At 36.3% G+C, this 27,823-nt stretch overlaps 1 protein-coding gene across 1 annotated transcript in view; it reads right to left on the bottom strand.

Annotated features, from left to right (window-relative positions):
• The window catches only part of REV3L (REV3 like, DNA directed polymerase zeta catalytic subunit), a 110,922-nt gene that overhangs the window by 58,502 nt on the left and 24,597 nt on the right, over positions 1-27,823 (bottom strand). Inside the window, exons 2-5 of the mRNA XM_030235630.2 lie at positions 11,496-11,685; positions 10,078-10,152; positions 8,449-8,609; positions 4,381-4,477 (exon numbers count right to left, since the gene is read on the bottom strand). Of these exons, the coding sequence (XP_030091490.2) occupies positions 4,381-4,477; positions 8,449-8,609; positions 10,078-10,152; positions 11,496-11,685 (523 nt within the window). The remainder of the gene's footprint in view (positions 1-4,380; positions 4,478-8,448; positions 8,610-10,077; positions 10,153-11,495; positions 11,686-27,823) is intronic.

The raw sequence follows: 27,823 nt of genomic DNA, 5'->3' as shown, positions 1-27,823 counted from the left end.
AAAAAAAGTGCTCACTACATACAGCTAGGTAGATCAAAGCCCTTAAAAACCTTGAATAATAATCAACAAGTATCTTAATTCACCAATGTTAATGACAGCCTAAGGAAACAAGTTCTGTAATGAACCCATCTGAAGTATTTGTAATGTTAAACTGAGCACAAGAGACAAAAACTAACTTCATGGAGTATCTGAAAGGTGTTACTCAACTGTGCTGATAAGGACTCTAAAATTTCACATAATAATTTACCATGCTCTGCTCATGGCAGAAAACATGTCCTTGTTTTCAGGAGGTTCAAGTGACTTAAATAATGTGCACATTACATTAAAAAAATCAAACAGCTAAATAAAAACATGCACAGGCTGACAAGCGAGAAAAGCAATTATGACAGTCACAAGCCTAGCAAAAATCTGCAATATTACATATCTGCTAGACTGTGCAGACGTGTTATTTGTCAGATCTCTCCACTTCCATATAAACTAGTGTCTAATAGAAAATCTAGCATTTAAAAAAAGAAAGTGTTTCTTAAAAGCATTCTACCAATCATTCTGCTTTTAACACATCATGTCCAAGTGGTAGACTTGACTGGCAGATACTCTTAAGTCTGACGTTTACCAGAAAATCTTCTCAATGGAACTCACAGAAGTGTTTCATCATTTATTATCAGCTGCCTGAATGAGATAACAAAATGTGTCTCATGTCCAGAACTCCTGATGTCAAAAACTGTTGGACAGCACTATCAGATTCAGGTGACTGCTGCTCATTTTAGGGTAGGCTTTGTAGGTTTCAGTGCAATAACACTGGCAAGTACTATACCTAAAACCCTTACAGAGATTCCTGGGCCCTAGAAATTTTGAACATTTTTTTACTTGGTAACAAAATCGTTCTAGAATTACATTTTTAAAAATGTCTCTGACTTAATGCAGTGCACTTATCATAGCAGCGAATCAATCATTTGGAGATTTGCCAGGAGCAAGACAGGACATGGCTGGGCTAAATGCTTTTCTTGGTAAGTGGCTGAGTAGCAAGGTGCTGTCTAGCATGAAAGAGGGAGTTCAGTCACCAAGAAAATTTGACATAGTTCTCAAATGTTTTTTGAAATAAGGAACCATCACTAGTACTTACTCAGCAAAATGCTGTCCGTGTTACACATGTGACTTTTAAATTTTGCATATTACCTTCCAGGTATCCAGAATTGTATTTCAGCCAAGTGATATACTGTGTTCCAAAGTCAAGAAATGCCCAATGACTGGCCCTGCTTGCTTAAACAAGAGAACTTGCTAACTGCCACATACAGCAAGGCCTTGGCAGACACATGTTGGACTATCCCTAAAATGAATTCTTAATGTACACAAAGAATAATGAGTCCAAACAGACATCCAAGTCACTCAGAATACAAGACAGACCTAGAAATTTTGTGTTCTCAAACAACATTTAATGGTCTTTTCCCTTCTTGCTTTTTCTTGACAGAACAAGTAATAACTTAAGCATACAGCTGAAAGGTAGGGAAAGATTTATGCAATCTTCCTATCTGATATGAAGGACAGGGAAAGAAATTTAGAAGTTCAGTGATATTTAGAAGAAACTCCAAATCCTCTACTGAAAATAGCAGTCAAGTGATAAAATTACAGTAAGTAAAACAATTTTGCTAAACAATTCACAAAATGGTTACATGTCTCAACTTGAAGTGGATAGAACTTGAAGAGGACTGGATAAAAAAGTGAGGGGACTGTGCAGATATTGCACATGAAACTGAAAATGAATAGAGCTGTTGATATGCAAGTATGTTGGGAATACAGAACATACTTTGTTAAGAAAAAAGAAATAAAGGAAGAAAGGCAGCTTTACAGCTATTGAGTAATGCTGTAGCCTGCAAAAATAGAAACAGCTGAGTCACAATCATTTCAGGAAACAATTAAAAGGGTTTCCTTGGATAGGTATCTCATACTGTCTGGGTCAGATTTACCCTCTGTAAGGCTGATCAGGACAATTATAGATCCATTAAGCCAACCTAGAAGCAAATTTTCAGAATTTGAAAGGAAATGAAGTAGGAAGGCAGTATGAAAGTGGCACTGCAGTATGGGTTTGATTACAATAACACTATTTTAACTTGCTGACTCCCGAAAATAATCCTGGAGAAATTTTAACAGGCAAATAATTTTGTGAGGATACAGAACAGAGCACAATCAGGACTAGAAAAGTTTAGATTTGTTGCTTTGCTATGGCATGTATGTCCTACAGCATGCTAGAACACCCTTCATAAAAAAATTAATTTTCTAGACAAAAGAATGTTTAACACAATATCAAATGTAAACAATTTAAGTTGCAGGAATCAAAAATGCGTTCCTAATTTATTAAAGCATTTTAGGAGCTAACTGAATGTGAAATTCCTCTTGGTTATATAAAAAGGACAGAGTATTGATACAAAATGTGTAGAAGTGAATATAGACCAGTTTCTGTGATGGAGCTTATTTCACATCTCATTAATACAGCAGTGTAGTAATGAAATATCCTGATAAGGCAAGCCAGTAGACATGTTGGATACATAACCAGATCATAGTATCATAGTATCAGAAAACAAAAGCAGGATAACTGAGAAGTAGAATAATAGAAACAGGATGAGAAGAGAGACATCTTGTACTAATAAATCCTAAAATGCTCACAAGCCAAATTGACATGGTTAATGAAACTATAAAGTGTATCAGGAACTACCATTATCACTGCACATGGTGTTCAGAGAATTTGTGTGGTGTATTATGTAGTATTCAGGCTTTACATTCAAGAAATAAATTCCTGCTGGTAGAAATACAGCAAATGACTACCAGGGAAACAACTGCACATAAAGTGACCAGAAGTTGTCAGATGAATGTTGTTGCAAAATTCCCTTGAAGTAGTAAAAGAATCAGAAAACCAGATGTAATTAACACAAGCTCCTGTTTTTGCATGCTAGAAAAACCTAAAGTATGGTCTAATGCACACATTTTCTACTGGGGAAGCAAAAACTCCCAGTACCCAACACTAGCAGGAAGTGTGGCATATTGAGCCCAATAAGCTCCTCAGAGAAGAATGACAGGATCCACCCAAAGACTGAGAAGATTACTAGATGACAGAAGGACCTGCCAATCATTAGAAAATAGCTTAAAGAATGAACTTGTAGTAGATAAACTATATAAATCAGTAGTTTCCTAACAGTAGCTTCAGATACTGTGAGTTACTCTTCCATCCCCAACTCTGGCCACAAAATCCCCAAAATTCCAAAAATATTTCATTTTCTTATAGAAGCAGAATGGTTACAAATTACAAACTGTGGGGTAGGAAATGCCTAAGAAAAAAGAAAAGCATGGGAGACAGAGATGAAAATTCTAAGCTGAGTTTCTTATGTAGTTACCATTCGAAATGGACAAATTGAAATTCTCTGATAATACACTATTAATAGAATCATAGAGTCTTTAAGGCTGGAGAAGTCCTCTAAGATTATCAAGTCCAATTATTAATCTAACACTGCTAAACCATGTCCCCCAAGCACCACATCCACGTATTTTTTGAACACTTCCAGGAGATTCCACCACTTCCTGGACAGTCTATTCCATTACCTGACCAGACTTTCAGTGAAGTAACTACTATTCAATCTAAACATCCTCTGGCACTTTTATTGTTTATTATTTTAATTATTGTAAATTACTATAAATAATTTTATTTATTGTTTATTATTGTTATTATTAATTAGTCCCCTTTCATCAGGCCATTTTATTTTGTCCTCCCACTTGTTACTGGGAGAAAAGACTGACTGTCACCTGGCTGAAACCTCCTTTCAGGGAGTCATAGAGAGCCATAAGGTCAGCCCTGAGCCTCCTTTTCTCCAGGCTAAACAACGCCAGCCCCCTCAGCTGCTGCTCACAGGACTTGTGCTCCAGACCCTTCGCCAGCTTCATTGCCCTTCTCTGGACACGCTCCAGCCCCTCACTGTCCTTTCTTGTACTGAGGGGCCCAAAATCAAACTGAGATTTGAGATGTGGCCTCACAGTGAGGTCACGTTAGTTAAGGATGACTACAAATACACAATCTGTGAACTGATGTGTAAATATTCTAACTATTAAACTTGCTCAACTCTTCATGAAAGTCATCATTCCAAAACCCAGAAAGTAGAATTTTGCCCATTATTTCCCAGCTGGATTTTTATAACCATAAACAACAAAGCATCAGGTGACCAACACTATACAGAGAAACTAAATAATGATCATTTGTGTCACATAATCACTTTTTATTTTTAAAACATGTAAAACATATAAGGGTCCTTTAAACGAGAGACTGGAACTCTATAACATGCAAGTTAATGGATATATGAACAAAGAGCACACAACAGAAAAATCTGGCATGCTGACCTTGGTATTTCATCTTCTTCCCATTCTATGAAAGATACGTTGTTTGAATTTTCTGGCAAATGAGTTCTATAGTGTTTACTTACACCTGATGTGTCACCTAGGGAAAAAGTAGAATGAGAAATTAATTAATTTATGTGGCAATATTTTTTACAAATATCATTATATAACTAAATTATATAATTTATTATTTAAAGTTACCAGTCCACCTGCTCCTAAAGAATTAACAGCACTTCCTGATATCATCTTTACCTATTAACTATGCTAGCATATGACCTAATTTTCTTTCTAACACATAGAAACATTTATATAAAAAAGAAATATATACTTCCAACACACTGACATTATTTAAACTACTTTTGTTGCATTCCAGTCATATCTTAGCCTAAATTCAATCTTCTCCTATTCGTGAAAATTTCAAAATGTAAATGCTCTGACATAAACTTCAGAATTTCCTGGGTCCACAGTTCACATCCCAATGGAAACTAGAAGCCAAAGAAAACTACACACTTTTCCTTTTTCTTATTTGTGAGCTGGAAAGGAATATACAATTCATTCCAGATACAATGGCAGTAGAAGTAAGTGGAAATCTACAATGAAGGCAGACGTCTGACCCACAAATAAAGAGAACACTAAATTTGCTCAGAGGTCTCCACGTAAGGGAGTGTGCTCCAAAGTCATGCTGGTGAAGTCGTCTCTGAAGAATTCCTACCTCCCTTGAGGTCTCCACCTGAACCCTCATTTTTCAGAGAAAGGAAAGGCAATAAACATAGGATATGGCACAAGAAAGAAAAAGTCCCAGGCTCCAGAAATGGAGTTGGAGAAAGGTAGAACGGGAGAAGACTTAGAAAATTACTCAGTCTCCCACTTCTACCTGAAAGACCAGCTTGAACCTTGAATTTTCTCAGCTATGTTGGTGTCACGCACTAGCAGTTTTCTGGTATTAAATTTACCTTTCAGCCATAGTAGACACTCCTACATTTGTTAAAGTTACACCAATTAACTCAATTGTCAAAGGTCTTCAGTAATTAAATATTTATTAGAACAACTAATTTTTATTCTAAAAATTTTGTAATAGTTTTGTCCATGTGAATTCCACTACTTGGCATATTAGGTTTGCCCTCATGTAGCAAAAAGCCCTAAGTTACAACAGAAGCAATTGGCAGGCACTATGCCAAAAGAACCTTACAAGCTACAAACAGAAGCAAGCAGGCTTAATTCCATATGTTCCAGACCAAGTTTACTGCACTCAGACTGGGTTCCTGCAAACCCTGCCCCTACTTCAGACTTTTAAGTGTACTGGCATGGCCCAAAGATGTGCCATTCGAGTGGGGTGAAAAGACACTCTTGTGCTTATGCAGAGCCAGCTCATGTTTCAGCCACACCTGTGCTGTTACGGTCTATGCACTTTGATGCCTAAGCAGGCGATTCTGGAAAGACAACACAAAATATCTGATCCCATTTGCACAGATCCAGCTCAAACCTAGCACACCTTATTGTCTGTGCTCTTCAACAGTGATGACTTATCCTGGCCAGCTAGTCTAGGAAGAAACAGCCATGTTTTTACTGTGTGGCACATCAGCTAATTCTCCATATTAAAATGTAAGCTGACTATGCATGGAAACAACTCTTATTATTTTTAATCTGCAATTTGATTATTTTAAGTTGATTAAATGGGACTGAATAGTTGTATATTTTAAAGGAAAATACATCTCACAGCAGCTACGCAAGGTTATAGGCCAACTGGTAAAATATATATTATTATTTTTTTAAATTATATGCATTTCAAATACCACACCACAGCAGTTTCAGTGCATTATTCCATTTCTTCTTCCTTATTACTGCTGTTTTCATATATTTATAAAAACTGAAGCTCAAATTCCTGTATCAGTTTGTTTCTTCAGTAAAGTTAATCATAGGGATTTAAGGACACACGATACTTCCCTTCTCTTGACATAAAGATCTTTAAAGACAGTAGCAATGACACATCAAGGTCTTTCAGAGTCATATTACAGAAGCAGATTCAGCTACTGAAAATAAAAGTAGTTTGCAACAGTTACAGTGGTATGTGGTGCATGAATGAATAGGCAGCCCATAAAGAAAAGGACTTGAAGAAACGAACTGCTGCACCTTCTGGATACAAGCTGATGAAGGCAGAATATTCCTGCTACAAGAAATCTGCATGCTGACGCCTCTCAGCCTTCAAAAAGACCGACTTATTTTAGTGAGAAAAATACCACTATAAACAGGCTCCTGGGCTGCTTGCTTACACTGTGAAACACATTAACTGCCAGACTCATTTTTATATCATCTGCAAGGGAAATAAGGAAAGTGTTTGCAGCACATCTTTTGGCAAAGGCTTTTACTGCTGTCTAAGAAACAATGTTTGGTCTGGCCTGTGTGACACAGCTGTACTGGACTGAGAGGAACTCCCACAACACAGAGGCTGAGGAACAGGCAGGTAAAGCGTGTCAGGTGTAAGAAGGGGGTGTACTTCCACACCACTCCAACAGCCTGAGCTCAGAGAGGGCTGCTGTACAAGGACAGGCTCTTGACAGCAGCGCCTCTGTAAGGCTGCACCAGGGACAAACCATTTGTCACTTGGCTGCTGTGCCAGGAGCAACAGACAGTGATCCTGTGCCTGGGGACTCCAACAGCCTGAGCTTAGGCTACTGATGCATGTGTGATGTGGAGCCATGCAAAGCACAATTAATCTTCCTAGGAGCAGTGCAGCCAGTATCTGATCAAGCCAGACAAGGTAGTGTCATTTTTATCCTTTTATTTTATTGGATTCTTCCCCTATCAGAATAGTCAAAGTCCACTGGTCTAGCTCCTCTTCCACCCCTTTGTTCCCATTCAAGACTTAGGTCTCTCATCCTTAAATAAATGATGAAGGAGAATATAAACAGTTAATGCTTTTCATCTATCATGTGAAAGAGGGAAAAAATGAACTATGGAAAAAGAATGGAAGCAACTATTTGATTCAATCACTTTGCATGTTTCCAGAAGGCTGATTTGAACATTTGGAAAACTAAAGGTACCTGACTGTATTTCCTCAGGACTGAAAATCCGGAACATGCTCTGTCCACAGCAGAGCTTTTGCCTTCCTACAGTTCTGACACTAGCAAAAAGTGTGGCTTATTGTTGGGTAAGAAAAGAGTGTTTTCCTTTAAACAAGAATTAGTTATAAAACTCCACGGGCTAATCCACTGCCATTTGAATATACATGCATAAAAATAAGGAGGAAATTCAGCACGATTATTGCTCTACCTTTTTACAGAAAGATATTTCACCATTCCTTTCAACTTTTGCTTTAGCTGTAGGAACAATTATTATTTTAGTAAACAATACTTATTTTACTAAATGTTACGTACCAAAGGAATGCTTTTTCTACTGTTATCTCTCCTTTATGATGAAGAATTTAGAAGAATTGGGGATGTTTTCACCAAACCTAATTCTTATGTCAGTGGTGCATCCGAAATGCCAAATTAATTTCCTAAAATGCTTCCTTTGCTCACACACTAGTAATTCAAATTTTAGCTTAGAGCAAATGACTTCAGCATAAACACAAGCATTTTAATTAAGAACATTGATTGTCATCAGAGCAAAATCATTAGCCATAATTTTGTAAAGACACTACTGCAACAAAAAAACCCCAATCTGAATTGATGTAAGAATCAAAACCGTAAAAAAATAAAGCAACAGTATTACTGTGCTATCTTTCATGTCAATTCTTCAACTAAAAATCAACAATTTTTCATCTTCTAGAAAAGAGGTGTGGTCATCTTGTGAAATGGTCACAGCTGCACTGCTGATAGAACATGTGTTTCTTGACACACAGTATCTCATTTCAGGAAGCAGACTCTTCCTCAATCCCCACACAGAGGCATAAAAAGCAAAAAAGCTACATATGGACTTTGTTTTGACACAAGAAGCAAACTTCAGGGAAACAACACGATACTCATTCAGCCAAAATAAAGCAAAAGCTTGACAGTGAGTGATGTCTTGTATAAAATGGTAGTTTTTAGCCTTCAAAAACAATTATTTGGTCTAAAGAAATAAACACCTTACCTTTTCTCCTTGCTTTTCTGAATTTGACAGCAGCCAGGTTTATTAAATTCATTCCATATAAATTGTAGTCTATAAAGAGTTGGAGGAGGTAGGGAATATGGGCTTCATGAGGCTGGTAAGATTTGTTCATTATGGCTCCACCTTGCAGAAGCTCACAAACTCTAAAAGACAAATTAGGACATAAAGAAAATATTATTTCAGTACAACAATATTGATATTTGACTTTATCAATATACAGACATATATAATATTGACATTTTGCCTTAGTTGTATTTTTAACTTAAGAACAGTGTTTTCACAATAACAGATGAACAAAAATGATCTCTGCTATTAATGATACAATATTTGTGTGTTAGCTGCAAAGGAGATTTGAATCTTTCAGCTAAAAAACCATTAAATTCTCTAAAAAAAAATCCTACAATATTCTATTCCTGCAAGTGATCCAAAAGCCACTATAGGCCATGGAAATCTTTCATCAGAACAACTGTGGCAGCTGTATGCTTACCCAACAGTAATAAGTCTGAGAGTCTCTAGTTCTCATAGACATATATATGATATGTATGATACATATAACGTCCTTCATGGTTTTCAAGCTGTACACATGGTTTTACATACTGTATACTCAGAAGCAGTATTTTAAAATTCTGCAGAAGGACAAATCCTCTCTTTTAAACAGCTGCACATTAAAAAATAATTGGAAGTATTTGGATAACTATAAAATGGTACAGTAAGTTTATCTCAAATTAACAGTATACAACTATATAACAGTATACAACAAAGAAAAGCACTAAGCATTTCTAAATGCAACAAACTGGGATTAAAAATAAAGTTTTATCCTGAAAAAAGAAAGGAATAATTTAAGTGAAGTGTCAGTCCTTATTTGGATAGAAGCGATTCGAACATGAGGAGCTCCAAATTTTTAAACAACTTTCCTGTCATCTATTAATACAGAAATTTTAAATAATGCAAAATTTCACTTGCCTAGAAAAAAAACCAGACAATTCCGTCTTATGATCATGTATTGGACCTTTTAAACAAAAGTTACAGTATGTAATAGCACACACTCAAGAGATTTTAGATTAAGCTTGGGAAATAATTCCTCCTTATTTATTCCTGAATTTACTGCAGCTACTTTGACAGTAAGATTGAAATCAACAGCGCTTTCACACAACAGAACATTACTCTATTGAGATATAGAGAAACTGTCAAATAACAAAAGCTATTCAGTTTTCCAAGTAAATCTTAAATTTAGTAATTTTTACTGGAATTAAAACCTACCAAAATTTACTTCCTAACAGATGAAATGAAGCCATATCAAAGACAGCTACATTGTTTTCCTTAAAAGTTACAGGAAAAGTAAGCTAACGCAAATTTGTTTAAGTGTTCACAAATTACAGTAAACACAGAACAACTAAAGGCAAGCATATTTTGGTATTGCTTTCCTAACATTCTACTGCTTCAAAAGATTATTGGTATGTTTAAAACTGGTAAATTTTAAAGTGGTTTGAAAACCATGAGACAATAATTTTGGAGATTTTGTTAAGTTACTGGTGAATCTTGTTTCAAACCTGACATTTTAATTCAAGATATAAGGAAATCGGACAGAACTTTGTATTTCCACATCCTTACCTTTTTACCATTGCAGGATTGTAAAGATAAATCTTCATAAACTGTCTCTCCTTTTCATGGTAACCATAAAAAGGTCTGAAGAGAAAGGAATAAAAGCAAGAAGCTAGCCAGTTATGCTGTGGCATTTATTCAATGACATTTTACTATAAGGAGTATTAAATAAGCATGTCTATCTACCCAGGTAAAGATGAAGATGTATTTAATTTAGGTCTTTCCCATTAGCCTCGTATGCAAACAAACAAAACACCTGAAATACTCTTATGCTGCTTTGAGGCAATGGGCAGCTGACTTTCAGTAATGACTGTTCTGAAATTCTAAGGCAAGAGAGGTGAAAAAGAGGCAGGTTCTCCTAATTTCTACCTGCTCTTTTCTCACTTATTCAAGTAAAGACTGTCATCAACAGTTTACTCTGCCCAGCTTTCACTATTGAGATGAACAGCTTTACTATAATTTATATAGTTCTCACAAGAGTAACAATATCAAGAAATTTGGTAGGTGATCTTCTTTGTTACTGTAAAAACATCAGAAAGTTCTGACTGAAAGTAAAACCAAGTTATTGCAGCCACTTTACTCACAATATCAAGAAGCCACGAAAACTGGCTGGGAACTATCTTCCTACACTTAAACAATTAGAAAGAATGTATTTCAGAAATGCATGAAATAAGCAAATAAAAAACAGTGTTGCACAACACTGAAAATTACCATTTACATTGTTTTGAAGATGAAAAACTGAATGCATGTATCTTGATTACCTGTGCTTTTCCAGGATATTTTCCTATTACTCATTATGATTTATTTTTCAACCCTTGGTTATGCAAATTAAATAAAAATTAACTAAAAGAATGCTTAAAATGCTAACATTCAGTATAGAAAGCTACATCAAATAAAACACAATGCTCATCTTGACAGATTAGTAAACATATGTTTAAGAGCCTCCACTTCCTGGCCTGTGCTGCTGTAAGAATCAGACAGATAAACATGACTTGAGAGTCTCATGGGGGCAATTTTACATGAACAAAAAAAAAAAAAAAAACACCTAGAATCAGGCTCCTGCAAGACATGCCTGGTCTAGGGGAACCTAGAATAATCCAGAGAGGTAGATAAAGCTGCATGGAAAGTACTGTTCTAATGGCAGAGACAGAAAAAGATAAGAAGAACAGATTCTGCAAAATTATAGACACTAGGATACAATTTAGGAAAAAATGGTAGTGTCAGGAAGGTTTTTTGGGAAAACCTGTTAAATATGTTAAGGTAAAGCAAGCGAGAAGAGTAATTTAGAAGTTGTACAGCCCTGTATGAAGACATACATGGGTGGAAAATGAAAAAGGATTAGCACTGCAATCATCCAAGTCCAAATAGTACAACAGCAAAAAGCTATTCAAAACAACCAACCAAAACTCCTGACAGGTCATACTTACGTTCCAGACACTAATGATACTTTGAAAACATGTTGAACAGTAGAAGATGGATTGCCTAAAGCCACATTGAGTGCCCTGTCAATGCTGAACGCCACTTGACGAAGGTAGCACTCTGGATGCTGTCCAAAACCATCGTACGGTACATAGAGGTAAGGAAAGATACCATGTAAGTGGAGACAAGTCTTCTGACCTAAAAATAAAAGGTAAACATTTATTTTCTAATGACTACTTTTTCTTCTTCTAAGTAGTTACTACATCTGAGTTTTTTCATATTACTTTCAAGTTCTTCAGACAGGATAAATTTAGGATGCAAGTGCAGGTGTGTTTCAAGCAGAAGGTACTATGTAGAGCAGTTCTCACACTTGATTCACTGACAAAACCAAAACAGAACAGATGTGGTTACATGACATACCCATGATTACACCTGTGTAACAACAGAATTCACTAATTATTTCCTTTTAGAAATAACACAATATCTCTCTAAGAATAACTTTGCATACTGAGTAAATGTTGGATGCTTAACAGCTTCTCAGCCATTGTGAAAAGCTCTCAGTAGCAATCACACAGTCTCTCAGAAACTGAAAAGAACATCCAGAGCACCTATGAGGCCATTCAGTATTCTAGTTATTAGGATGCAAATTGGGATGTGGAAAAAATACCAGGCAGCTTCCAACTTTAAAAATCTGTAGATCCCTCAGAGATTTCTACTGTATCTGCAAATCTCTAGACTCCTAAAAACACACTTACTTCTCAGCATTAGTTTCCATGAGTCTGCAGCAAGAGCAGAGTGAAAGGACACACCACAAAAACCTCTGTGCTAGACCACAGTCTGAGCTTCTCATTCACAAAAGGCAGTACAGTAATACGGACTGGGACCTCCCACACCCACCACATTTTTGGGGGGAATAGTCTCAACTGCAATGCATGTTATCTGTTCTTTTCTCACCACAATGCAACAAAGTATGCATTTGGTGGCATCCATTGGCCACCTTTTCAGTCCCCAAAATCATTCATGACTTCTCAGTGGCCAATGAAAAACTTTCACAGGAAAATACTGTAAGCATGTGTTGCTGATTAACAACCACCACCAGAACGATAGGCAGCACATATCCTTTTGCATTTTGTTTGGATGAACTCCCTGCATGAGGACAGCAAAACTGGCTGTGCTTTCATCACCCAGGAGATGAATGCTACAAAACACAACTTCACTGGTCCACAAGACCAGTGAAAAGACTTCCCAAAGTCCATTCTTTCAAACTGAAGTTACTTCTCAGCCAGTGGAGCTTGCCTAAAGAATTTACACTCAGTCATATCCCAGTGGCCACCCAGTGAAGACAGCTTATGTCCATTAAAGCACAGCAATAACCTTCAGACTGAGGACTCCCTGCAAATCTTTTACACCTGTGAAAAGCATGCCCAAAAATCCCACTAAAAGCATAGCTTTTTTTGCCTCCTTTTTAAAACTGGGGTCAGATGCATTGTTCTTCAATTATGTTTAGAAGTAAAGTAATTGTTTAAAAAAATGGTACTACAAGTCCATTTTCTAAGCTGAATTTTATTCTTCTTTGAAGTCAGCTCCATCAAGTCTCCTCATCAATGTTGAAATACAATCTATATATGCATTCATAATGTTGAGGTCACCATCTATGAATTTTGCCCATGTCTCTTAAGATATTTCAGGAGAAAAAAAATTCTTATTTATGTACCATGTTTTTCAAACAATAATTCATTAAGAGAAAAGGAAAACTAAAGAAACTAAGAACTACGGGTTTGAGGGTTTTTTAAAAGGCAAAAATAAAGCACAGTAAAAACTTTATATGGCAGGAAACTTCTTCACCCCTAAGGTGGGAAAAGTCATATATTAGTAGCATGTGAACTGAGAGGACTGATTTGTGCAGTGGTAGCAAACCATTTGTTTTCTATACCAAGTCACCAACAAATTTTAGTGTATACCGATGGCTGTACTTATGATTGATTTTGAAATAAAGGAGTCCCTGAGCCAAATTAATAGCTGTTTAAGGTTCTACAGTTTCTCTATTCAAGTTTGATTGGTTGGTTTTGGGAAGGATTTGAGTTTGGGGTTTTTTTCATTGTTTTTGTTTCTAAGTAGGAAACGGAAGGTTAGTGCTGGTTTTTTTTTTTTTTAATGTATCCCAGGATCATGTTCAGGGGGAAATTCAAACTAGCATATAAACTAATTAGTCTGAATGCTCACTGCAGCTTAAAAAAACCAAGTGAACAAACCAACTCACCCCAAGATAAATTTGATATTGGAATACAGACTGAATTTCTAGATATACAAATATACATGCCTATACTCCCCTGAATTTTATAAATTCAGGTGTTTGCTTTCTAGAACTTATCAGTCAGAATCGGTTCTGCTCTTAGACTTTTTATTTGCACTACTAGCTGTTGGCTCCATTCAAAAGCATTAATTTTTTCATATTTAAAAAAATACCTTAGCTTTAATGGTTGTCCGAGTATTCTGAGTTGGAGTTAATTTATGATCCCTTAGTTTTTTATGTCATAATTTATGACAAAATTGCAAGGCACCAGAATAAACAGAACAGTGACAGAGTCTAAACTTACTATACTTAAATTCGGGTTCCTTTCAAGTTAAGCAGCTATTTAACAATTCTTGCTGAACTGAAAATGTACTTTTATTGTTGAATAAAAAAGAGAACATGTACAAAGAAAGTTTCCTTCTATTTCCTTCTGTTCCCTTCCCCTGTATTCCCCTTTATGTGCAAAAAAACCCCATGAAAAACACTATGGCTTTCGATTGAGTGGAGTCAAATTACCACTTAACTCCAGGGAAATCTTATAGAACACACACCCTGAGCTGCTTTTCATTTTTGATTCTGCCAAGAAAGCAAACAAATTACTGCTGAGCTAAGACTCCTATTAGGCTAACAGCTGCCAAGTTACACGGGTTTACACAGCTACTTACTTTGATCCTCGATAGTATTGATTTATTAATTGTGATATTTGGTTATACTGCTATTTTTACTTAAAATTGACATTATTAGAAGTCTGACCCTGCTAACTGTTAAGAACAGTCATGTATTTCCATCATTTAGGTAAAATCATCAAAGTGCACCAAATATCATGGTATTGAGTTTGAAGCCCAGTCTCCTGTAATAGCAACGATGGTTTGCACTAACCCATTAAAAATTCTAGTGCATTCTTTCCAATAGAGCCACAAGGAGAAAAAAGATCTACCCACTGAGGATTTCAGGCTGCACAGACCTGCCAATTCACATGAATTAAAAACTTGGCTTGAGAAAAGCTTAATGAGTTTTATGATTTAAATATGTTAATCTTATGCTCCTATTTCTTTTTGGAGATACAGAGAAACAAATTTGTGCCACTAGAATAGCACTGACTGCTACAGCACCCACTTACAGTGACCAGATGATGTTATTTTTATATCTGTTCATCAGTTTCTTCACATCTGTAGAATCAGTGGAAGTGGTGCTCAACAGCAGATTCTGCATATGACCACTCTCCATAGAATTTCTGTATACAAAATTGGCCACTGATGGGACAGGCAACTGAAATGTTTTCATTCTGTGGCCTCTTCATGGGCCTAAAAGAATGAGGTCTGCACTGGTTGAATTACCTGCAGATCAGTATGACTCAAGGAGACTGCTAATTAAAACACCTACAAGTAAAGATGAGGCTTAATCATGAGTCTTTGTAAGTCACTGAATGAAGTGCTAAATGAAGGAACACAAAAATTGCTGCTGTAACACAGAAAAAAGGCATTACACAAAACCTTAAGATAGTATGAGATACTCAACTAGCAAACTGGCCATTTTCTCTATAAAGAAGACACTGCCAGCTAAACATCAATATAGATGAATAGTAATAATAGTAATAGTAATAATAATACTAATAATAATAATGAATCAATACTTCAAAAATAATACAAATGCAATATTTTCATATAATGTAGAAAGAAGAGAGCTCACCTGCAAAACCCATACTTCTAAAAGCAAGCGGCATAAATGTTACTGAAGTATTAAAATAAAGCATTTTGCATACTTGACCCAAGAGAGAGATTATTAAGGAAGTAAATCTGGTATTTTTTCTGGAAGATGGTTGCCATATACATTACTATTAGGAGCACATACCAAGCATAATCCTTCAGTTACTCTATAATTTTTAATATTACAAGAAAAATCTGTAGCAACTCCAAGATAGAAAACTTCAGTATTATCAGAACTGATAATACTAACAGAAACCAGAACGATAATGCAATGCAAAGATACAGGAACTGTTGTCTTCTGATCACCAGAATGCTCAGCCATGCAGAATGATCTGCTAGGGATAAAACTGAAATGGAATTTACACAGAATGGCTGAAGCTGGAAGGGACCTCTGAAAGTCATCTTGTCCAGCCCTTTGCCCAAGCTTATGAAGTTAGAGAATCTGAGAATTATTATTCAAATATCCTAAGAGAAGTGCTCTTTCATCACTTGTAAACATTAACTTTGATTTAAACTTCTAAAAACTTTCTTCCACCAAGATCAAATTGGACAAATTTCTGTACAAAAGAAAATGTGAATATTATTAATAAGGGAACTTATGTAATTGTCTAGTTCAGGAATACAGTTTGCAAACAAGACAGAAAAGGAGTACATGAAGGTCTATGTATATATTCCAAGAGAAAACAGAAGTTCATCTGTTCTAGATGGAATTCCACATATACATGACTACCTGCTGGCTCATATTCCATCAAGGGGAGAGCTTCTGTAGATACTGCCTCCATTTATTTCCTCCAGAAGACTTACAATCTCACGGGAGAACCGTCTGAACAAAGCATGTAGATGACCACAGAAGGCAATCAGGTTGGCCAAGAATGATTTACTTTGAGTGAATCCATTCTGACTATTCTGATTTCCAAAAATGAATGAGAACATGTTCTACAGTTGTGATACAGTTCAACTAACTTTTCATAAATGATACTCAAAGCCACGTAGCTCCTCTCCTGTAATTCTTAATTTAGGAACTGACTATAGAACCCTCACAGACGCAACTCAATACTGGAAACATTCTGAATAGATGCTTTCTTTAGCATTTAGAAAACAAAAACTAAATCTAGGTAAGTATGACTTCAGAGAACAGTTCAACACTGGTCTACATGCAGTCATATTTTACAGTGATATTTCTGCTACAGAACAAGCTGATCCCATTATAAGAAGCTAAGCAAAGCCGTAGGGAACAATGGTGTGGGAGTAATATAGAAATAACAGCAGCATTTAGAAGCATGGCAAAACCCTGAGATTTTAGGAAATTTGGGCTGGGAATTAATAAAGAGATGCAGAAGACAGAAGACAAATGGCTTTTCATACACTTGCAATCTGTTAGAAGTACTTCAAGTACAGTTTTGTAAAGTGGAAGGACTAACTAAGCATGGATAAGTATTAGAAGAAGAATGCACATAAACATGTCTAGTGTCACTACAGGATGCAGAAAAAATAAGGGATTTCTTTCCTTTAACGGCAACACTAAAGCAAAATAATTAGAAATCAAAAGACACGACACTACCATCTTAAAAAGAAAATTGGCATTTTCATCTAACTCTTGAACCACTTACATTCAAAAACACTTGAAAAATGAACTGTGAACAGTGATGCTTACAGAGAACTGGAAAATTAACAATTCTTTTGTAAAAATAATTCTAATTTTTTTTTAAGTGGAATATTATCAGAAGTCAATTTCAAAGTAATTTCTTCTTGCAATACAAGTTCTTGTGTCTTGGGCAATCTCACCCTTTCTCCAGGAAGAGATCAAAGAAGGTAAGCATCTCAAAAAGCAAAGATAAGCTATGTACAAACCATTCTTCAAGCTGATGACTGTGAGTTATGAGAAATGGCCACAGTATTTTCTAATTTTCTTAAGACATACAAGGTGAGGTCAGGTATTCACTTATTAAGGACCCATCTACAAAATCAACCCCATACAGAATACTGTTCTTGCCTCCTTTATTGACAGATTACTCATATAAACAGCTGGACAACATCAGTAACTATTTCCACACTGAGTGTCAAAAATCACTATGAAGCCAGCCAGCTAAGATGAGCTAAAACACACAAAGGAGGCAAATGCAGCTGGCCCCAGCTACAGACTCTAGCTATCATACTGAGTGAGCTCCTGGCACTCACAGGCTGGCAGCCCAGTCCAAGCACCATTCTGGTAAGAAACACAACCACATGAAAGCAACACAGGCAGACTATGTTGGACCACACTGACCAAAGCATAGCTGAACAGAAAAGAGTGTATTTACTAGTCCCAGGTAAACTAATGAGGTGTACTTCACCACATCCTGTAAAATATGAAAAAACAAGTCAGTAGTAAAACGGGGGAGCAGAACAGTCACACAGTTTTTGGTTTCCACTTCCCTCCACAACTGTTCATTAAAGACTGACACTGCCACACAAGCCTATCTTACTGGTCTTTCTCGGAACAAGTTACACAAGTCACATGTAAATGGAGAATGGTGCACAGATAGATATTCAAAGAAAAAGTTTTCGTGGTAGCTGAACTTTCACTTCTCCAGGAGGCTCATCTTCCTATTTAAATACTGCAATGTGTGTGCACTGCTCCAGCCACAACTCATCTCTTTGTCCTGTGCTACACAAAACTGAAACATTCTTATTCAACAGGTATCTTTCTGTCAGCTGCAGAGCTAGTTGGAGAAAAAGCACCATAAATTATTACAAAAAATTATTAGTTGCTCTAAACTGCAGGCAAAAAACTCTCTGGCCTTGTGGTAAGGTTAACAGTGTTTTCATCAGTATAATCCTTCATAGATGCTTTTCAGAAATGTTGACCATAAATTCCTGGACAACACCAAGCTTGTGTAATCTCCCCAAAATTACACATTGTAGAGTATATACACTATTGAGTCACATTATTTTATGCTGACAACTAAATGACATCATATTCTCTCCTTCTGTATTCTTCAAATGGCACTAAATAATTCTGTTTGTTTTCTCCTTCTGTATTCTTCAAATGGCACTAAATAATTCTATAAATATTCCTTGAAATTTTTGGTTTTGTATCTGCATTAAGACCTCTCACTTGTAGGTAACTGTCATTTCAGCCCACTCCTCAAGCTGATGAAAGCTACAGGATGTGCTCCAAAAATACAAGCACTGCTATTAGGCTACCCATAAGCAAATTTGCAACACTTGGTACTCCTTATCACACATACCCTTTTATTGCAATAAAAATTTTATGTTTTTATGTTTTAGGCTTATAATTTTTGGACAAGCAGCAACTTAGCAGGAAGTACTTCCTTACAACAGACACACTCCAAATTTCTTTGTTAAGCTTTTGAAATGACTACGTGGTGTGTGACAGTAATAGTAGGGGACAGAATCTCATGACCCAGGAAATATACTGTGTTCTTAATGTCTCACTAACTCTGTGTTCCAGGTTTATTTGGCAAGTGGTTGGCAGAGGAGGGGTTGCTGTGGCAAGAGGCCAGAGGCCCTGTGTAGGACATGGCCAGACCCAACAGACACACTGCAGAGCAGAGCTGAGTCCCTCAGCCAAGCTGGGGACACTTTTGGGAGACCATGTTTAAGAAGGGGAACACCAGAGTCAGAAAAAAAGTGGAGGAGGAACATCTCCATGGAACAGCAGATATTCCCTGCAGTCCATGGAGGATGCCACAGTGGAGCACAAGGATATTCCTGAAGGAACTGAAGCCCATGGAGAGTTCACATCAGAGCAAAGACATGATAAGGAAGAAGCCAGAGGGACACCATTATGTACTGGCTGCAACCCCCCTGCCATTCTCCATGCGAGTGTGGATGGCAAGGGTAGGGTATATGAGAAACAGAGCTGAGCCTGGGGGAAGGGGCAGGAAAGGTGTGCTGTTTTGAATTTCTCACTACCTAAGTCAATTTTAATTGGCAATAAACCAGCTATTTTTTCCCAAACAGAGTTTCTTTTGCCTGCAATGGTAATTGGTAAGCAACTTCCCTGTTGTTATCTCATCCTATTGTTTTACTGTTTCTGTTTTTCCTATTTTATACCTTTGCATTACCAGACTGGGGGTGATGGGTTGCACAAGCAAACAGCTGGATGGAAATTTTGCTGTTGGCCAAATCTGGCTCAGCACACACCACTTAACAGAAATTAGTCTCTGGATGTCAACCTCTAAAACATACTATGTCAGACAGTAAAGGTAACAAAGTAAAGCAAGTCTTAGTGTTAGCAGACTCCTATCTTCTACCTTGCGATCTCTAACTGCACCAGAAAACTTCAGAGGGTGTTAAAGCTGAAAATCTCTACTTTAAGCCTATCCAGAATAGAAGTTTCAGTCTACCTAATTTAACTTAATAAAAACAACATAGAGCCTCAACCACCAAAGTAACAAAATCTTTCAATGCAACATTAAAATATTTAACCACGAACTTGACTAAAATAACAAGTCCTATTACCATAGCTTACATTAAGTGGTGTACTGGTATAAATATTGTCTGTTTGTTGTGTTAACACATAATTAAACAATGTGGGAGACAGTATTATCCTTTACAACAAACGCTCTTAAAAACATTAGTGAAAGATATGCCTGTTCAAGAATCTTCCAAAAAAGGTTGTGCATGAAGGTGGAGAACATTCAAGACATTTCCACGTAGGGGAGAAACACCAGCAAGCAGACAGAAAGACAAAATGCTCTAGATCCACTGAAGCTTTTTAAGTTGAGATTGCACATACCTCAAATCCTTATTATAGGTTTTCCTAGAGATTCTCATGATAGGATCTTTCAAGCAAGGGAAACAATTTTCATCTGGTAACAGCAGCACTAAGTGTGCCATGAACCCATCCTCAGCCAAACTCAACTCTACAATGCAGTTACAGAGGAAGCAGTTCCATAAGTGACTTGGAGAAATCATATTCTTGAAAACCGGTGGTCTGAATCCTGATTTATCTAAAGAATTGTAAATCCTGAGCAATTCTAAAGTTTGTATCACACACACACACAAAAAAAATGTTACCAACCCCTTTTTGTTCATATAATTTTTAAACTTCACTCCAATTTAGCAGTTGTTCAATAATTATACTTATCATCAACAGATACTCAGGATTAACTTGAGAGGTACTATGCAAGTGCAAATACAACAGTTTTAAACAGTGGAAACAACAGCAGCATTAGAAAAAATTCAGATTACAGCATTTTTCAGTATTTTTAAAAATTGTTTTCCTTCACACTAAAGAGCACAGTATATGGAAATCACACTACAGTAATATTTTATTTTATTTTGCTGGTCAATATATTAGATAGCTTCCTCGCTTTACAAAAGACATAGCAGGGTAAGAGCCTTATAAAAGAAAAAAAGTCCTTGAAACCAAAAGTAAATGAAACTAACTATTTTTGGACCTTTCCTGTGGTATTTTAAAAGAATCTACATTTTAGCTTTTTGCCTTCTACTGTAAATACAGTCCTCAGGTGTCTGCCACACCCTCAGCTGTGGGTACTAAAAAGCAGGGTCTTTACTGACTCCTTTCCAGGTGAACAAAGACCTTAACATCCACTAAAGCATGACTGAAGTCAATAGATGCTACATGAGGCATAGCATTTGTCATTCTTTAAATGTGCTATTTTTATGCAGTCTTCTTTCATGTTTTAAGAAATATGTAAATGAATGCTCTTACAGTAATTCAGCCAATGCTACTATTTTATTCTACACATTTTGCAATAGTATTAAGTATCTTAATCCATATTTTAGGGGTTTTTTCTAACATACTACTTTCTTTCCTCACTCTGAATTAGGCATCCAACCCCTTCTTTTCATCTTCTGCAAAGTCTAGTGTCTTTTGGCAGCACTGGAAGGGTTTCATGGCTATTTGCCTGCTCTAGGCCTTTGTTTTTGCAAAGAATGCCCAGACTTTGTAGTATCCTTATCTTAGGCTTGTCACCATCATTAATTGAGAACACACACCACTGTTCTACTTCTTCGCATGATTAGAACTACAAAATTTTTTCTGTCCCACTGCTACAGCAAAAAAAAAATTAAACATCTGAGCACTTTACAGAAAGTATGTATCCAAAGACTGCTTGCCTTGTACAGATAACTTCATGTGGTTGTCTTGTATATACTCAAGCAACCTTCAGAGTGGCTGTAAAAACACATCTGGCTGTGTAGACTGGATGCCTCACTGCTATAAATACATTGCCTTGGAAAGTATCTGCATTCTTTAAGAAATGTTCTGAAGTGTTACTCAGAAGTATCTGTGGCAGATGTAGTGTCACCCAGCCCAAATACTCCTATTTTACAAGGTCATCTCACTGGCTATTGTATTTTGAATTGCTGAAATTCTGTGCACAGCACAATTAGCTAGTGACCACCTTTTTGCACTGAAAACAAAGGATCTCCCTCAAAAAATCAGCCAGCAATCTAGTTTCACATTGTAAACAAATATCAAAATGAGCTGAAGGAATACTTAATCTCTCCACTGCTCTGTTCAGATTTGAATTCTCTTACCACCCTTTCTCCCTCTCCCCAAATCTATGATAGCAGTGAAACACAGGCAGTGTCACAGAATCACAGAATGGAAAAGTCCTCCTAGATCAACTCCAACCTATGACCCACTATTTCAACTAAAGCATGACACTGAGTGCCACATCCAGTCTTTCCTTAAACACCACCTTCAGGGACAGTGACTCCTCCACCACCCTAGGCAGCCCACTGCAATGTCCAACACCCTCCTTCTTTTGAAGAAATTTCCTCCTAATGTCCAACCTAAACCCCCTGTGGTGCAGCCTTAAGATCGTATCCTTTGTGACTGAGATACTAACAAGTTTTTCAATAAAAATAAAAATAATATTTGAGCAATAATAGGATGGCTTTGTCTAACAGCAATAATAAAGTATGCATCAATAGCAAAATAACTGCATTAAAATATAAAAATTTCCCCTCCCTAGGTTCTCAGTAGCCCTATGGCTAGTATCCAGTTAGCACAGAAAACAACAAAAAACCAAATAAAAGCCCCTAAAAAACACCACCACAATATAACCCAACCAAAAAAACCAACCCACTCTGCATAAAGAGGGGATGCAAAAAGATAAACAGAGATTTAAAAAAACCACAGAGTGGGAGGTATTGGTGTTGGAGGAGAACAGGGCCAATCTACTAACAGAAATCTTAGTAAGTGCCAGAACAAAGTGCTACTAGTTAAGCCCTGGACTCCTCAGTTATATTATTAAAGCATATTTGTACAACTAATAGCGAGTCTCTCACAAAACCTTAGCTACACATGATACAGAGCAAAGACCTGGAATCTGCAAGTCAGATCAACATGCTGAATGATTTACTTGCATAATGCATATCTCATTTGTCATAGCAGTCAGAAATTTATGCCAATGAAGCAGACACCAACGCATACAGAAAGGTTCATCATTGAGGCAGATGAATATCACTGTAGTAAACAGAGAGCATTCCCACCTCTCCCTCGGAATTTTTACTGTGATGCTGAGTAGGTCATATGATAAAAAGGCAGAGGGAGCCTTTATTACACTGAGACAGTTCAAATAGTTTAGAAAACAGTAAAGTAGTTCTATGCTTAATTAAATCATTAAGCACTCTAATGTTACAGAAATTTAAAGCATAATTTTTGGTTGAAGCCCCACAAAAGCTTAAAAAAATTAAAACCTAGTATTTTCATTTTGCAATCTCAGTTTTTCATATGCAAGTTACTATCATTACCACCGCTCATACTTGCAGATAACTTCCAAAAAAAATTTGTAAATACATCAGTATTACAAGGGAAAAAACCCTCTCAGAGTGAATGTGTAATTTGGATTGAAATTTTGACTGGGGATGATAAAAAAAGATTATGCCTACTCACTGAATAATTGGTGAGAGTCACTGAGCACCTTGTGCTAACTGCTAGGGAAAATGAGAAAATAGTGTTTTATCACTTCATTGAAAATCATCCTAATGTTTCACACAAAGGAAAATACTTCTGGTATATTTTCACTCTTTTTAGTGACTGCAACGCTGGAGTTCTTTTAACCAAAAATTTATGTGGAACACGGATAAACAGGGACTCCAATACTCTTACAGCAGATGAGGAAAAGATGAGACGGGAGGGGAACTAGTTAAATTTGGCACCTCTTAAGGTTGAAGATGTCCTTGTTCATTGCAAGAGAGACTAAATTACCTTTAATGGTCCCTTCCAAACCAAGCCATTCTATAATTCTCTGAAGGTCAAAAACCAATTTGAATTGACCACTAGATGCTACTTGACAGACTTTGCTGATCTAGATAATCTAAAGTAATTTATTCCTTGTCTCAGGTCACAAAAGTACCAAAAGTTTGTGTCAAAATTTACACTGGTATTTCCAAGACTCTATAAAGCCATATTTCTCATTTGTTGCTAGGTGTAGCTCATATTTCAGGTTAAACCTCCAATGATTTACTACAATTGGATAAACAATATAAAGAAGCAAGCCAATTAACAGTAAGACACCGAATAATGAAAAAGTTTGAGCTACATAAAAGGTAAATGTGTTGAAGATGAAAGCATCAATTTAATGAAATTTAAGGTTGCTGCTAAGTCACAAAATTTCTATAGAAAACTGTAATATATTACCAAACCATACTGAAAAAACCATTAATGGTATCATGACACATAGGTCTTGCTATTATAGCAATAATATCAGCTCTTCCATAAACACAAACTGACTGACATCTGGCCTCAGCACAAGTGACATCTACCACACTATTTAACCCTCTCAATCAAGATCAGCCAAGGCCAAAAAGAGCAAACCTGGCAAACAAAACACCTTTGATTCAGCTAGTGCTGTATGCTGTCCTTCGTAGTGAATATATACGTTCTCATTTAATTCCAGCTCTGTACGAGCAACAACTGCACAAGTCACCTTGTGGCTGGAATGAATAATGTACTAGATTCTTTATAAACATTAATCTAAAACCAGTTATATGAAAGTACTGTATGTTCAGCATCTGCACATCTCAACTTCACCAAGTGTATCAAAAGGTGAGATTATGAGTGGCTTTTAATTGCAAATAGTGCAGCTAAGTACTAAAGATTTACTTCTCATACCAGCACATGAGAAACTACATTATAAAGGTGCATTAATTCATTCGAGATAGAGGCAAAGAACATGCGTAGTGGTCTTCCCCCCCCCCAAATTTAAATGTTAAATTTATTTAAATATTACCTATGAATTACTGTTGAAATATAAGCACACATATAGCTTTTATGTTGTACCCCTTCCACAGAGAGATAAAAACCATTTTTTTTCTGCAAATACAAGAAAACACCAGTTAACTGACTGCTCTAATGTATTTAAGCGAACAACATCTCCAAATGTTTCTTACTTCTAAAGCAAGCTGGACAGACAGTATTTTACAGTATTTTTGGCGAACTAGACTGAGAAAGCAAGCAGCTTCCAAACACTAATAAAACAGAAAATGATTTGTTCTACATTTTCAAGACACAAATCCTATTCTTATCACTTGTAAACCACATAACATGAATTGAGTTTCATGTGGAGAAAAAGAATTAATCCAGGGTGTAAAACAAATTAAGTATTTCTAAAACTGGAGCAATCATATTAATGTTACTATAACTGTACCAGAGGTATGAATGGCTATTGAATGGTGAACACCACATTTCTGCCCTTTTTCACATTTAAAAAAAGGAAAGGTAATGGTGGTGGTGGTGTTCACAATCAAGAAATGTACCAGTAAGGTTTTATATACTTTGCAGTTATTTTCTGGGCAACATAAATGGGCATAATAAGACACCAGTGTGAAATCAGGTGTAAGGCTATGGGAGCATAGTATAACAGAAATGAATAAAAATCAGTACAGTTTGAAGTGCACCATTTTAAAACAGATTTACTGAATAGCTACTAGTCAGAATACAGCTGTGATTCCCAAACTGATTAAAACAATTAGAAAAAATGAAAATATGACAATGTCATACAGCAATAAATTGTCTTTCTACAAGTGAAACAATGCCAGTTTTGGTAATTATAAATAAAGATCTATGTAAGGAAAACAAATATGCATGAAAGTTCACAAAGAAATTATAGCAAAAGAAATTGGCTCAGCATTGGAGATTTAAACAAATCTGCACAAAGTTACTGTGTCAGAATTATGATTTATCAAATCACTTTGAAAAAGTGGAACAAAAGCAATCTAACTGGAATACATCCAATACAGGATTCAAGACACACCCACCACAATCTGCAGTTAGGCATGCAAAAGAATGTAAAGTTACTTAAACATTTGGAAAGAAGTTAGACTATTGTTAAGAAAACTTTTAAGAAGTACTGATGATAGAAATCAACACTGTGGCTTGCCATGTGACCAGGTTTACATTTTTGCTCCAAAGAAGTTTGAGGTTAACCAACTAATAATTAACATCTGCACTCAACTGGAAGATATATAGCTCGAGGGATGTGTATTACAAAACAGGCTATTTTCTAAAGTACTTTTATTCTAGTTTTTAAAAGTGCTTAAAAGTCCAATTTGTAGTTCATTGCTTATAAAAAAATTGTGCAGACAAGCCCCCTGTGTACACTATAAACATGCATAAAGTAACTTTCCTTTTCCTAATGGAACCACATGTAATAAGGGACTGTCTCACTTCAAATGGAGCTAATACAGTCAAGATGATTTTTTAAATATTCCTAGTCCCCAGTAAATTATTTCAGCAAAAAGAAGAATCACTGCAAAAATAAGCAGACTCAAGACAGTACATGGGTAAAATTACTACTCTTTATGTAGTTATCACACCATGTTTAAATAACATGAGCTGTCTTGTTACCTGCCTGTATTTTAGAGCCCATGAATTCTGTCTATATGTGTGAGGCTCTTTATTTGCAGTTTCCTATCTTGACTCATTTCACTATGTATACTTCAACCCAAAACTTGTATCACATATTTTGTGGTAACACTGACTACATAAAGAAGCTTCTCTCTACTGTTGTTCCCTGAAGAAAGGGAGGGGAAAAATAAAGTATTTTATTTCCACGTGTCTAATTGTCAGAAGAACAGACCTACTATGAATCAGATGGATCTTTTTTCTTGGCCCAGAGACCCACCTTTCTTTTTAAAGCATGAGATTCATGCAGTCTAATGAGTTAAGCCCCATACTGCTTCAAAGGGGACTAGCAGCAGATTGGACCCCTTCAACAGGTAATTCATCCTACATTAAGACAGCAGTTTTGTAGACAACATCTCTCCAGTGTTTCAGAGGCACAAACAACTACTTTCAGAAACAGCAAGAAAGCAAAAAAACTATTCCCTGGCATGTAAATTTAAAAAAATATTTTACAGGGGCATGTTATTTGCACTCAAATTTGAGTAAATTGGTGGAAATTTCAAGCTGTCACCATGAGATGCATTTTCTAAGAAACTTCTAATATTTTCTACCATGTTCTAAGTTTCCTTACTTTTTACCTGTGTTATAGTCACCAGATAAATTAGGCTTCCTCCTATTACCATCCAAGATGAAACTTCACAGCAATGCGTAACACAAAGACAAAATCCCCATAAATGCACACAGAGAATCATATCTTTCTGATATTTTAAAAATTTTAAATTAAATTATACATTTCACTGCCTTTCTTAAATAGAGGAATGGTCAATGGACATCACCTCTTTAAAGTCTTGTCAGGAGCATGTTCAGCCTAAATAATCAAAGCCAGTGATGTTAAATCAGAAACATCAAATGCAACTTACACTGCCAAGCAAATAATACTGATTCCATGCTATTAAGCTTTATGAGAAATACAATGCTGAGTGCTTGACAGTTTGCTACTAAAGAGTATAAAGTCCTCTCTACTAAGCCCATAGGTGCACTTGCCAGAAAGTAGTGATCTGAAAAATACTCTCTTCCTTTCTTAGTTCTCCTTTTAAAAACTGGGAATCGACCAGGACAATATTCACTCAAGCTGGAGTGGTTACACTGTGATGGACATAAATGAGTAATACTGAATTTGGTGAATATTCAGAGAAGGACATCTACTTTAAACAAACGAAGCCCATTGTCTAGAAAAGACCCAATCCTTCTGTGAATAGTGAGGATCCTGCACTAAATGTGATGATGTCAGCTGCTCCTTCTACAACAACAATTATCCCTCAATTCCACTTGAAAATTCTCCAGTGATTCATTCTGACTTGTATTTCATCAACATGGGTTGTGCAAAGTGCAACTGAGTAAGAAATCTCCGAAGGCATGGAAGCTTCTTACAGTGGATGAGTCTTACTATTTGGAAACATTTGTTTCCAAAACAATACTGAGCCATATTTTGCAATGAGTGCTCAAAAA

This window comes from Serinus canaria, chromosome 3, assembly GCF_022539315.1.
Source record: "Serinus canaria isolate serCan28SL12 chromosome 3, serCan2020, whole genome shotgun sequence".
Classification (NCBI taxonomy): domain Eukaryota; kingdom Metazoa; phylum Chordata; class Aves; order Passeriformes; family Fringillidae; genus Serinus; species Serinus canaria.
This window is presented reverse-complemented; position numbering and strand designations above follow the sequence as displayed.